At 36.4% G+C, this 15,073-nt stretch overlaps 1 protein-coding gene across 1 annotated transcript; it reads left to right on the top strand.

Annotated features, from left to right (window-relative positions):
- The first annotated feature begins 226 nt into the window (after positions 1–226).
- On the top strand, positions 227–14,828 carry LOC117325042. Its single transcript, XM_033880958.1, has 15 exons — positions 227–423; positions 1,942–2,008; positions 3,583–3,804; positions 4,258–4,511; positions 5,010–5,192; positions 5,587–5,695; positions 6,052–6,132; positions 6,371–6,489; positions 6,887–6,934; positions 7,282–8,136; positions 8,519–8,569; positions 8,742–8,873; positions 9,788–9,871; positions 10,515–11,165; positions 11,408–14,828. The coding sequence occupies exons 1-15, from the start codon at positions 229–231 to the stop codon at positions 11,597–11,599; spliced, it is 3,243 nt and encodes a 1,080-aa protein (XP_033736849.1). The 5' UTR covers positions 227–228; the 3' UTR covers positions 11,600–14,828.
- Positions 14,829–15,073: the final 245 nt, after the last annotated feature.

Here is a 15,073-nt window from a genome sequence, read left to right on the forward strand (position 1 = left end):
TTTAACATTGAAAGGGAGATAACTGCATCTTAGGACAGTCTTTTAGTACAAAGTTATTTGAAACAAACGGAGAACATATTCATAATAATTTTGACTATTTGAGAATTTGAAAAAAATGTTATAAAATATTTTGCAATATTATTACTCTGTTAAGGATAACATTTTCCGGGATAGATTGACCTTCTTTTCGACTCGATTTTTAAGACGTCACACAAAATGGCGACCACCATGGATGGTAGGGATGCAGAGGGAACAGAAACAAATTTGAATGATCATTCTAACCATTCAGCTATGGCAGACACGGAATTAAGTCAAAGCTCACCTAGCAGTTGTCTCAATTTAGATTTGCTGAGTGAAAGCCGAAAACAATTTCATTTGGGTAGAAAATTAGCAATAAAAAACATCCCTGTCACAACCAACGAGGTAACAATTTTGATTTTGAATTTAAAATTCACAAAGTAATTGAAAATAGTCATTATAATGTGGTATTTTTACCACCTTTCATGGTTTACTAGTTTTGTAGATTTGTATAGATACCAAAAATATGATTTCTATTCTAAAACAGAATGTTTTCGCGAAACAGATAGAACAATGGACACGTCCTTATATTTAGTAACAGTATTTATGTTTTATTGTTGTTTAATGGTGATTTAATGAAGATTTGTTTTTATATGTTTTGATGTTCATATTCGCATTCTCAACTTTACTGCATAGTTTGTAATATTTGCAAATTTACAACACATTTACTTGACGTCCACTGCATCAAAACTAGACAAAAACCTTGTGAAATCACAAATTCGTGTACGGTATCATGTATAGTTACGTTTGAAAAAAGTCATTGAATTTCTTAAAAAAGAAAATAGAAAAAAACTATGGTGTTGGACAATTGTTATAAAGTATATTTGGAGTTCTTCACATTTAAGCATTGACGTCATTTTTTTTTAGTTTCATCAGGGTATGAAACAAATTTTGTTTGCAAACTGTATGAATCCGCATAGCGGATTCTTACAGAAGTTTGCAAACAAAATTATGTTTTCTAGTTTGTTGTCAATTTTAATTTGATTTAACATAATGTGTGGACCAAAGGATTACACTGTATACTGGTACGGATAGCATGATATATGTGTTGTGTAAAAACGTGATGACAAATATTAGAGATTATATTATCTACTATCCCCATACCTTGGTTACTGTTTGAAAGTACCTAGTCTCTGTGACGTAGTCCATCTTGCCTATGCACAAATGTGTCTTTTGAGTTCAGAGGATTGCTTTTATGACACCCCAATAATCTGATATCAGAGGGCGAATAATCAATCTTTGTTTCCTCCATACATGAATATTAATTATTTAAAGAAACATCACTTTTATATATAACACAAAAAATGTATACAAAGAAAAGCAATATTCATTAAATTAGATGTAACTGAGTTTGAACAGATTGTATTTTCATTGGAAATACATGCAAGAAGGTAATTAAAAATTCCTTGTGGATATAGTCAGATTTTGGCTTTGCACAATCTTTAAAAAAAAACATTTTGTATTTGTCTATTTTCACCTGAACTGATCGGCCAAAAGATGAAATTATAAAATCTACTGGGTAAGTTAAATGAAAGTTAAGATTAAATCTCACAAAATATCTTTGGGTTACCTCTAAAGTTTCACCAAGTTTTGGAGATTAATTATTCCAGGTTTTGCATGAGTGTAATGTAGCCGGTAGTACAACTGTGTATAGCTGACCTGGGTTGTCAGGTAACTCAGTTGAAATTTTGGTTCCAAGATTTGACTACATTTCCCTCAGTTCAATTTGTCACCTTGCTGCAAACACTACATTGCCAGTGCAAATTCCCATGTAACTTACAGTAATTGCTTCAATATCTTGGGCTGACAGATTGCCTCACATATATGATTCTACCAGTATACAAATGTTTTGTTTAATTTCAGGAGGTTGATCTATTCCTAGGTGAATATGAACTGGAAGAAATCAGTTTGAACAGCAAAGAAAAGGAAGGTATGTACTTTATGATATCTACCTTGTAGTTGAAATTGATAATCAGTTCGGCCGCGGTGGCCGAGTGGTTAAGGTGTCCCGACACTTTATCACTAGCCCTCCACCTCTGGGTTGCGAGTTCGAAACCTACGTGGGGCAGTTGCCAGGTACTGACCGTAGGCCGGTGGTTTTTCTCCGGGTACTCCGGCTTTCCTCCACCACCAAAACCTGGCACGTCCTTAAATGACCCTGGCTGTTAATAGGACGTTAAACAAAAACAAACCAAACAGTTCATAACCCAGCAATGTAATTAAGATCAAATCTCATTTCACCACATTATGGTATATGTTTGGTTTGGTTTGATTTTATTTGTTTAACATCCTATCAACAGCTGAGGTCATTTAAGGACGGCCTCTCATGCGTGCGAAATGCATGCATGTGGTGAGTACATATGCATATTTTGGGAGGCTGCAGTATGATCATGTTAAGTATCCTTGTGATAGTCCGGAACTTTTGCCGATTTATAGTGTATACTGCTGAAGACACCCCATCCGGTCACATTATACTGACAACAGGCAAACCAGTTGTCCCACTCCCAAAATGCTGAGCGCTAAGCAGAAGTAGAAACTACCATTTTTAAAGTCTCGGCTAGAGGACAGTATAACGTTGTGTAATGAGATATTTGATATTAATAAGGTTGATGTCCCAGGACTCTTTAAAATAACCTCTTATTATTTTTCATGAATAAATTATGAAACAAGTTATATAAATTATATAAATCTAAATCACACTTGTTGTCCAAATAGAAGCAAGCAGCAGGGTGTCTAAATGATATGGTAGGAAACCAGAGTACCTGGAGAAAACCCAGATTTTATGTCTCTTAATCTTATCTAGGCTATGATCAGAAGATGTAATCCAGTGATAAGAATTTGAAGCTGTAAGACATGCTTGCTATCCCAAAACAACGATTCGGCAAGGGGATATAGAGATAACCAAACCATGAATTCAGTTGTCCTGAAACCTATTACAATTGCTCACAGCCATAATCTCTTGTACAAGTTTGTGTCAACCACGTGGGGTCAAAGATGAGGTCACTGGTTCTATAAATAGATTTTTGATGTCCTTGCTCTGCTAACATCACTTTAATGATCAAATTGTCCTGAAACTTCATACAAATACTCGCAACCATCTTTTGTACGATTTTCAAGCACCTGGTCTTTATTAAGGATCCAATTGTCCTGAAACTTATATGTACTTACAACCATTATTTCTTGTACATATTCGCATTTCAACTACTTGAGGTCAAAATTTAGGTCACTGTTAATATAAATAGATTTAATATTTGAAGTCCATGCTCAACAGACTTCATTAATAACATTATCAAAAATTTTATACAGTTATTCACAACCATCCTCTCATGTACAAGTTCAGGTTTCACCAACCAGGGATCAAAATTGGGGCCACTCACGCACTGATACTCTGATAGATTTTAATAGATGCGATCCTCACCAGACTGTTTCAGGGTGTGAAGTGGCTGCAGGGGCATTTATGTCCTACAAACATTTTCTAGTTTTTGTTTTGGTTTTTGTTCACAGCTGTTGTTACTTTGAAAAATGGAGAAGATGCAGAGAGTATCTTTGAAGAACTGAACCAGGCAAGAATGCTGGACCACACAATTTCTATATGTATCTTGGCAACAGACCGTCTGTTGTGTCTAGCACACCTTCCTCTTGATTTTACGGATAAAGAACTCAGTACAATGGTTTATCCCCTCGGTGCTACTCAAAAGTGCTTTATGTTTAGAGCTGATGACACAGGTGAGTTATGGTTGTTATGAGTTGTAATATATAGGATTATTGTAAAAGCAGGGACATGGTTTGATTAGAAAACTCAAAAATAATGCCAAGTCCCTAGGTATACATTAAGCATGTACTCCATCATAATTAAAAGTCAGTTTATAATTAATTGAGACAAAAAATTCCAGTACTGGGCAGTAAAATCCAAGTATAGTTATTTTGAATTCAATTATATGTTATTGTATACTGTGTTACATAATACTTTTGTACCAGGATCATGTAATGATTAACTATACCATTGATTTTTGTAAATTTACCATTGATTTTTGTAAATTTATATTTTAACTTGGAGGTTTCAAGTCTGAGGTTACGGTAACAGATGTATGAGATTTTGATCCTTTTGAAATCTCAATATTATTAAGACTGAGGATTGTTTAGATAAGGTAGAAACATTCTTTTGTTGTGTTCCTTCAGGTCAAAGTAAAGGTTATGGGCTGGTGGAGTTTGACACCAGTCTTGAGAAAACTAAACAGATAGCTGCAGAGCTGGACTGGAGAGAGGTACAAGGGAACAAAATTAACTGTGATGTGATCAGTCAACAAACTGGCTCTACCTACCAACACCTCCACTCGCGTTGTCTCCTGGTAGATAATCTCCCCTTGGATTACAAAGACAATTCCCACTTCAGGGAAATATTCAGTCGCCATGCTAGCCCCATATATTGCCAGGTGAGCTCAATTAAACAGAACAATTCTTTCAGTAGAAACGTTTCTGTGTGTGAAAATACAGGTCACTCATGTAGGAAATATAAAATCACTGATATCGTGAAATACTCAGGTATTGTGTTTTATGGAATTTTGTGATTATTTTTACAAGAGTTATGCCCCTTTTATTGCCAAATGTAGACATTGTGTAGAAAATTCAATTCCTCTTAGTTTTTTTTCAACAAGAAACAATTATATTCAACATATATTAGGGGTTTTTATACGCCTCTCAATGATGATACATTTTCCCATGAAGCAATTATGTTCAACATATATCGGGTTTTTATACGCCTGTCAATGATGATACATTTTCCTGTAGTCACTTTCCCAGTGACTGGCCTATCATGCTCCAGCAATGCATGTACTAGATACTGTTCTTGTTGATCTTTGTATATAAAAGCCCATGATTCTAGTTTTGTGATACATTAAGCCAAATCTACATATTGATCTCCCTTCATACAGGTGGTACTGAAGGAAGGGGAACCCATCGGCTATGGTATTATAGAGTATGCGGACTCAAAGGATGCACAGATTACACAGACAGCGTTGACCGGATACAAACTGCAGGAGGCAGCACTGAGGGTCACCTATTGTATACCGGGCAAGTCGGCAGTTGACATCTGTAGCAGACTGCTGGTTAAGTTTGTAAGTTCAATCATGTGTATAGATTGCACATTATATGTGTACATATGAAAGCACTCTTCAATATCAAGTACAAAAACATCTATTATAATAAAAGTTCCAGGGAATGATTAAGAAATGGCATTGCTATATTGCCGATTAAGGTTCCAAGTAACAAAAATACAAAAATACTCTTTATACAGTATCTCTACTTATTACAACTGAAAACAGCAAATTTTTGATTAATTTAATTTTAGATCTTCAGCTCTTATTTTGTTTTACTGTATATTGTGGTATTGTTTTTATAATCAATAACTTTGCTTAAACATTGATATTGAAAAGTTAAACATTGAAATCTTGGAAATCTTAGATTGGGATAATTACATAATGTTTCCGATATTATACCTCCTCTATTCAGGATGAGGTGTCGTCAGCCAAGCCGAGTTTGCTGCCAGACCCTATATTCCCCAACCCTTCAGTCCTTAACCATCCACTGGTAATGGATCTCTGTGACCAGCATCCACAGTGTAAGTCTCACATTGTCTTCAGAATAACCACAGAATCATGGGGAATTTAAGTTTGGAAATTAAAATACTAATAAAACAAAACAACCATTTCCTCTTTCTTTATTCCTGTCTGATGGTTCATTTGTCAAATGCCAAATTTAAATACAGAATAGCTAGGAAATGATAGGAATCCTACCTGCCTTCTCATTTTGGAAACGAAAACAAAAACAAAAAAAACCCAAAATGAAACAAAAGCAACCAATTTTTTTCTCTTTGCATATATTATATACATTAATTATGATGTGATTGGTTATGATTTATTATGTTGTATTTAAAAGCTAACTGTCTCATTAAAATTTTTGATATGACTATTACAGTGATGCCACAATTCAAGACAGCCCTTCACCAACTTCAGCAGACCTACGTCACCCAAATGAACTTAAAATCAGCAAAACCAGGTATGTATTAAAAAAAACACTGAAAAAACTGGTAGAGGTGGAAAAGCTACTAAGTTAAACAAGGATATATATATTTTCTTCAGATTTACTTTTAAGACTTTGTAAGATATAACTCCACAGAATCATAGTATTCATTATCATCTTTTTTTTTTCCAATACAAATTTAAAAGAATATCCAAATATGTTGACTTGTATACCTGTAGGTTTACTTGTGACATGTTGATTTTTATACCTGTAGGTTTACTAGGCCCAGCACCATCTATAGGCATGAGTCCACTAATGAACCCGAACATGCAGCTCGGTCTGATTATACTCCTGGCTCTACAGACACAGACTCGGGCCCAGAATCAGAACCAGGTGAGGAGGACAATCCATAAATATTCTACAGCTCTTTCTCTGTACTCAATGTACTTGGTCATGTCAGTGGCATCAGTGATCTGTAATTGAAATATACATGCATGTGTGATGACCTTACAATCAATACCATCTACATAGTTTTTGCTGTCCTTGAATGATGTTATTGTACGAACAGACTATTTCATATATTTTTTCTTCAGAGTACAAAACTGTTCTGGGTGTAAGTAAAAGATAGCTTGTTTATCCATTTGCCTACCTAACCAATAATGAGTTTGTAACTGTTTCTTTTATAAGTCCATTCTGAGAAATAAAAATCATTTGGAGGATATATTATTTTCACTCTCTAGTGATCACGTCTGGAAATGATAAACTTTGACAGAGATTTGCTATTTTCCAGGTGGTTGGTCCCTTGAACCTGCTTCCATTGCTTGGTAACCAGCAATCAGTAAGTTGATGCACAAACAAGGATTAGATATATATTGTTTCCGGGTTCATAATACAAAGTTTCCATTTAGTCTTCTGCTTGTCAAACATTAAGCAAAATACAAGTAACCAACCAACCTTGACCCTTTAAAATTGTTTTTGTATTCCAGATGGTAATTGAAGTGTTTTTATTTTCCTTCAAAACTTCGTAAAATTTGAATACTCCACATTTGTTGATCTGGTATTTTACTTTCTATGTTACAAGGTTCCATTTTGGCTAATTGTCACTTGATTAAATTAAGTTGCACATTCTTATGAGCATATTTTTATTGCTGGTCATGGTAATATTGTCAATGTTATTGTTAACAGGGTGAAAAGCCTTCAATACTTGGGGACCCTGTCTCTGCTCAGGCTAACATCATACTGCAGAACCTGATGTCTCAATTGTCACCCGCATCCACAAACTCTCCACCAGGTGGCATCACTGGACCATCCAAGTCTGAGGAGAACTCCACATCTCCATTATTACAATCACTAGCTGTTAACATACAAAATCTCAACCTGAGCTGGCTTACCAATCTAGGCCAGCTCTCATCCTCTGTACAGTTTAGGCAACAAATAAACACTAGCATCAAACCTCTGATGAAAACAGAGGCCAAGCCAATGCCACCTCCACTGATACCTTCAAGAGGTCATTTTGATGGAGACATGGTCAAGTCTAGGTCTCCTGGAGGACTTTTAGGAGAGGCTCCGAGGATGGACAAAATGAAAATGTCACAGAATTTCATGAATAATATACAGATGCTTGCTGGTCAGAAGAAGATATCGCAATCAAATGAAATGCCTAGCCTTTTGGATGGCAAATTTTCTAGTCATGGTGGTCAGGGTTTGTCTGGACGTGGTGGACAACCCAGATATAATCAGGGTGGGTATAGACAATCTGGGTATGGTCAAAGTGGACCTAACAGTCTGATTGGGGATGGACCATTAGCTGACAACTATGGTCAAAGTACAGGTGGATCTGGTGATAGTCACAACAGACCCAGTCAGGGTGGTAAAACTCGGCCTAATAATCAGACTAGCAAAGGCATAAAGTCTCTACTGGGGGAACCACCATCTCTAGTACCAAAGAGGTTACCCGGGATAGGAGATGGACTGTTACCAGAGCCAGGACGAGGGTCAGACTACCGAGTACCCCAGGACAACTACTCTGGAAAATACCAGGTACACCCAGATAGTCAACAACATATACAACATGTGATAAAAGTCAATAATAAATATATAAGGACTTGAATACAGTAGAGTGTAATAGTAAAATATTTATACATGCTTGTAATCTTTGGATTGTCCTTTGTGATTTTCACTTTGATAGGCACCAAGTCATAGAACCTAACAGTATGATCAAACAAACTAGATTCTGTTTAGATGATAGCTTTGGTTTCCAAGTAGAACCTGGGAATGATGCAGCTGTTTTAATTTTGATTCAACCTATGTTGTTTTAGGAAACCTATATGTGAAACAGGGTGAAAGTTGAATTTTGTTTCTTTTAATTACATGTAGTTGATACATACAATGTATGTTTAATGATCATATTGTTTATCTTCAGAGTGACTACAAGAGGAAGACTTATGATGATCAGAGCTATAGTACCAGAGGGGTAAGTTGACTGTTTGACTTTTCTTCAGTGACTCAGTATCATGTTACATTATTATATTATACTCACAGTGACATGTATAATTGAAATTTCAAATTTATTATATTGTTGTTGTGTTGACAGGGAGATAACTCCAGCAGAGATGTATAATTGAATATTGTTGTTGTGTTGACAGGGAGATAACTCCAGCAGAGATGACTCTGGCTACGGTGGCTACAGCGGCTATAGTAGACACGGTTCCTTTGACAATAACTACAGTGACAGCAGTTTTAACTCAGGCCAGGCTGACTCCAGCTTCAACTCACAGGTCAGGGTAGAAACTTGTTACTCTAGCATCAACTCACAGGTCAGGGTAGAAACTTGTTACTCTAGCTTCAACTCACAGGTCAGGGTAGAAACTTGTTACTCTAGCTTCAACTCACAGGTCAGGGTAGAAACTTGTTACTCTAGCATCAACTCACAGGTCAGGGTAGAAACTTGTTACTCTAGCTTCAACTCACAGGTCAGGGTAGAAACTTGTTACTCTAGCATCAACTCACAGGTCAGGGTAGAAACTTGTTACTCTAGCATCAACTCACAGGTCAGGGTAGAAACTTGTTACTATAGCATCAACTCACAGGTCAGGGTAGAAACTTGTTACTCTAGCTTCAACTCACAGGTCAGGGTAGAAACTTGTTACTCTAGCATCAACTCACAGGTCAGGGTAGGAACTTGTTACTCTAGCATCAACTCACAGGTCAGGGTAGAAACTTGTTACTCTAGCATCAACTCACAGGTCAGGGTAGAAACTTGTTACTCTAGCATCAACTCACAGGTCAGGGTAGAAACTTGTTACTCTAGCATCAACTCACAGGTCAGGGTAGAATCTTGTTAATTCAGTATTAACTCAGAGGTCAGGGAAGAAACATGTGGCAATGATACCATCTCTCATACTTTATATCAGCCAATTTACTATCAATTTAATGTTACAGTTTATATGAGAGCCTGTTTACAAGATGGAAAATTCATTTGATTAGATATTTAGTTTTGAATAGATACAATTTTATCAAATGGTCTGAAATTTCAATAATGCACAGGTGTTGTATTTGTCAGAGGAAGGAGACAAGGGGCTTAATGTATCAATCACTGAAGCTGACCATTTCACTGGACTAGGTATATGAACTATTGACAAGTGTTTCTTTATTAATGTAGTAATACTGTAACATTGACTGTTATTTTCAGGGTAACTCCAGTCTGTTGTCTCGATCGGGCAGTACCAGCTATGATAAGAGCTATGACTACTACCAACATCAGGACAACACTCCTGTAAGTCAGATAATCGAGTCATGGAAGGAAATCAGTAAAGGTCGAATCAATGTCATGGAAGTAAATTTTGCAAAGCGAAGAAAAACATACACCGTAGTTTAAGCATATAAAAGCGACCGTCAGATCAATAATATATCTGAGATCATTTTCTGGATGTAAATTCCATGTTTTGGGCCAAATTGACTGGAATTTCAAAAAACTTCTCAAAATCAATCCATCAAATACATTTCATGGACGGAAAGATCTTAGGTAATTTATCAAAATTGTAGATTTCATGGCCCCCTAGGTTTTATGTTTCTCCCTGGAGAGGTGTTAAACTTTACTCTAGTTTATGTAGGAAAATCACATTTTAATGGAAATGATTCGAAATTGGTTAGAATTATGAGGAGGGGCGAAACTTTACTACTATTTATACAGGAACTGTTTAGAAATGCATTGTAAATACATAGAAGATAGTTAAATGTTAAAGAATCAGGTGAACCTTAAGGCCCATGGGCCTCTTGTCAGAGTAAAGCCTACAAATAATAACACTGTATATACGAGGACAGAGGACAACACAGTAGAATTGTTTTAATGACTATTTGTAACTACCACCCTGTAAATGATCATGAGTGGTTATGATAGAAATATCATTCTTTTTCAGAGTGTTGCAGATCCGGAGTATGAGAATATGGCTGCCAAGGCTATGGCTTATGCTGCGGCAACAAACACTGGTTACCAGGGCATGACAGGTGGTAACAACGGTTACAATAACTACGATAGCTATGTGAGTGGGAAGAGTGACGACTACAACAGTGATAATGGTGTAGACAGTGATACATACAGACAATACAAGGGCAATGGTAACTATGGATCATACAACAGCAACGATGGCTACAGAAACGACGACTTTCAGTCATCAGGCCATCAAAAAGACAAATCCTCCCTCCTTGGCACACCACAAGGTCGTAATTCACAACCACGTAGTTGGCAAGGAGGGCAACCTAGTAGAAACATGTCGGTTAATCCATTATCGACTCATGGTGGAAGCTCACAGGGTCTTCTGGCCACACCAGGAGCTAGTTCTCAAAGTCTGTTATCCACTCCAGCAGGTAAATCCAGCTCACCCCATCCCCTCCTGTCAACACCCCCAGGGGTATCCTCCTTCTCTAACTCAGATGGGAGACGACCAACTAGTTTGTTAGGAGACAAACCAAGAGGAGGCTCCTCAAGTCAGGGGATACCATATGTAACAAAGCAGGCAGACTACCCAAGCCTACTAGGCAGCAGGCCAACAGGGGCAGCAGGACTCTTGGTACGTATCCTAAATCTTCCTTATGTCAGATTAATTTGTAAAAATAGATGAAGTTCATTACCAGTGTATCTTCCTTGACTATGCTAAGCCAAGGTACTTTATTTGGTTATACTCTCATGTTAGGTATAAAAGGATGGACTAATTAGCCAAAAATAACTATTGTATGACTTGATGGAAACCTGATGTTTCCTTAACTGTGGTAATAAGCAATGAACCTGTATTAAATATTGTTTGTGTTATAGAAGACACCCATTGGGCAGAAGAGGACTTATAGTCACCTGTTACCACCTCCAGAGCCCAGCCCAGAGACAGAATATATAGGACAGCATTCCCAGGGCATAGGGGGACACTACGCAGACTCATATTCCTCTAACAAGAGGCAACGGCTGGACGAATCTGGAACAAGCAGGAGCAGCTTCACGTCTAGGTATTGAGGTGATACTTCATCTCCAGGTATTTAGGCGGTTCATGACAGGAGACGAGGCGAGTAATACCAGCAGATATTGAGAAAAAGGTGTCCGGAAAACTTTGTACCAGTCTCAATGTTACACCACATGATTGGTGTGGTGGTAGAGGCAGCATGACCTTAATAGGTCACCGACACCTCAACATTTCATTTACCCTGTATCAATCAGTCATGTATGTCATACCAGGACTTGTATCACTAGAAAAGGTATCCATAGTGACAGAGTGGTTTAACATTTGTGAAGTTTTCCTTGTAGCATATTAGTTAAGGTGTCGAAAGGTTTAATCTTATGAGATATCACAGTAAATGACTTGACCTTGTGTGATGTCATAAGATAGCGTTTAGACGTTGCGATATGTCACAATGAAGGGTTTGACCTTATATGTCACAGTGAAGGGTCTGACCTAATGATATGTCACAATGAAGGGTTTGACCTTATGATATGTCAGTGAAGGGTTTGACCTTATGCTATGTCACAGTGAAGGGCTTAACCTATGATATGTCACAGTGAAGGGTTTGACCTTATGATATATCACAATGAAGGGTCTGACCTTATGATATGTCACAGTGAAGGGTTTGACCTTATGATATGTCACAATGAAGGGTTTGTCCTTATGCTATGTCACAGTGAAGGGCTTGACCTTATGATATGTCGCAATGAAGGGTTTGACCTTATGATATGTCACAGTAAAGGGTTTGACCTTATGATATGTCACAGTGAAGGGCTTGACCTTATGATATGTCACAGTGAAGGGTCTGACCTTATGATATGTCACAGTGAAGGGCCTGACCTTATGATATGTCACAGTGAAGGGTTTGACCTTATGATATGTCGCAATGAAGGGTCTGACCTTATGATATGTCACAGTGAAGGGTTTGACCTTGTGATATGTCACAGTGAAGGGTTTGACCTTATGATATGTCACAGTGAAGGGTCTGACCTTATGATATGTCACAGTGAAGGGTTTGGCCTTATGAGATGTCATTGTAAAGTTTTAACCGTGGGAGATGTCTCTGAAAGGTTTGACATTGTGAAATGTTAATGTTTATAGATGACGTCACACATATCGTTGGTTACACTACTGAGGTATCACCTAGTAAGATGATTTAAATTTTAAACTTATCTCTTGTTATTTTAGAATGCAGTCAGTCTGCATCTGTAAATGACCCTATGGCATCAGCATTAGTTTGCTGAAGTTGTGTATAGATAGTGCCATATTCAACTTAAACAATTATAATGGTATTTGGTGTTATAATCTGTATTCTTTTGTGCTTTGGAAATTTTGGGTATTGTTTTTGTACAAGATAAGATTTTAAAAGGATATTTGGATTGTCTTATTACAACAATATCATGTTATGTGTATATTTCAAAATATTAATTCACAAATGTTGTCATTATATTCTTCAACTTTTTTTATTTGAAGTATTTTATTTTTCTACAAGCTCAAACATACTTTACACTTTAGTTTGTCTCAGTCTGAAATTTGAATCTACTAAACTTAGAAGCTTAATGGACTTGACTTCAGACCAAGTTTGACAACCATACAATTAAGACAAGTAAATGAGACCACCATACTGGATATGTCTGATGTGACAATTAAATGAGACCACCATACTGGATATTTCTGATGTGAGAGCTAGTAAATGCTGATTTGTAGTCATGTGAAGTATCCCAGCTGTCATTCAAGGTATTAATCTGTATAGTTTGTACAGCCTTCAGCTAATTGGTCTCCTCACAAACTCTGATGACCATATAACACCTTATAAAGTGGTCTTTATAATCTTTTGCCTCCTATATGTGATGACTTCATTCTTAACCTTTCAAGAAATATATTTTTCATTCATATTTATAATCAATGGTTTTATGAATCTCTGGTCAGTATAATGATTTTGGTCACTGTAGTCAGTGGAATCACCCACAACATATCAGAATTAAACCTGATCAGCTGGTTTCTTTTCTAATCGAATGTTAACATGACATGGGACAAGTGTTGTGTATGTGTTGGTGAACATTGAAATCCATTTTTTTTATGCTACGGGATGTGAGTGGTTGTACACAGGTACGGGTGTACCAACTCTTTAGGATTACCCCATGTTCTGTACCTGTTGTTAGTAATGAAGGCACTGCCAGGCATTGTTATATTGGTTTGTCTTATAATAAATCATTGGACTTTTAAATTTCTGCCAGATGTATGCGACATATTTAAACATTAAAAGTCCCTCTTTTAAAAACAATTAACATTTTACAATTTGTAATCTTATGCATTCTGATTTAATACATTTGCTGGGTGTTTTTTTTTGTTTTTTAATTTTATTTTAATTAGGAATGTTTAAAAATCCCAACTTGGCATAAGTTAATCTAGTAGTGCATATATATTATGTTGATGTAGATCTGCTACTAAAGTGATTATACTAACTCTTTTGAAGGGCAGACAATTCAAAGCAGAAAGCCACTTAGGGAAAATTTCAATTAAGGAAAGTAAATTTCTGGTGTTTCTGTGAGAAATATTTAATTATACCTTTGAAGTTAGCCTTAGGTATATGGCTGACACAGTGCGTATTCAGACTGATGGTGTCGTACTGGTTAATCCAGAACTACATTGAATGTAACAATGGTTATATTGGTTGTGTAAATAATTGACATTCCTGATAATACACTGAATAAATGTTAATTTGTGTTAATGAGTGTAGTTATGATAATCTCTGTAGGTTATAATATTGATGTGATTCTTAATATACACTAATACAACTTCATATCAAGCCAGGAGAAAAAGATAATCCTGTCATGTTCACAGACAGGACTGGTAAACTGTAGCCATATTGCAGCCATAGAACTGTTTTACAGAGTAAGTACCTGTGCCTGGCTTGACATGTAGTTCTTTTTAATGGACCAACTTTATTCTCGATTTGTGTTGCAGTTTTAATATTGCTTTGTTAATTTTTTTTATTTTTTTTTTCATAATTTGTAAAATATGGCATGAAAATCAGCAAATGATTTATATTTACCTAAATATATTAAAAGGTTCAATAATGATAATAATTGAGTTGTAATAGTACATCAGATGTATCAGAGCAAAGCTCTTTCAGAAGAGGAACATAAGATCCTGTCTTATAGAAATATAAATTATGTCTTACTTAGTGTAAGGGCTATTTCAGAAATAGATATATATATATATAACAGTAGTGTGGACGGGGCAGAGGTCTATATATATATAGATATATGTAACAGTAGTGTGGACGGGGCAGAGGTCTAGTGGGCAGGGAGACAAATATTGATAACAGCAGTGTGAACGGGGCAGAGAGACAATCACACATATACAAAATGTACATGTAACTTATAATGTATGGTGAGGCTAGAGAGAAAAGTAATTGATGGTGTACATACTTATGAGGAGAGGGATCTATAATTGTTTGGATAGTGTAGTGACAATTTAATGGGACA

Source organism: Pecten maximus, chromosome 4, assembly GCF_902652985.1.
Source record: "Pecten maximus chromosome 4, xPecMax1.1, whole genome shotgun sequence".
NCBI classification, from domain to species: domain Eukaryota; kingdom Metazoa; phylum Mollusca; class Bivalvia; order Pectinida; family Pectinidae; genus Pecten; species Pecten maximus.

Coding starts and splice junctions, on each gene's coding strand:
- LOC117325042 (XM_033880958.1), top strand. CDS start 229: ATGGATGGTAGGGATGCAGAGGGAACAGAAACAAATTTGAATGATCAT. Junction 2,009..3,582: donor GAACAGCAAAGAAAAGGAAG/GTATGTACTTTA, acceptor TTTTGTTCACAG/CTGTTGTTACTTTGAAAAAT. Junction 8,137..8,518: donor ACTACTCTGGAAAATACCAG/GTACACCCAGAT, acceptor GTTTATCTTCAG/AGTGACTACAAGAGGAAGAC.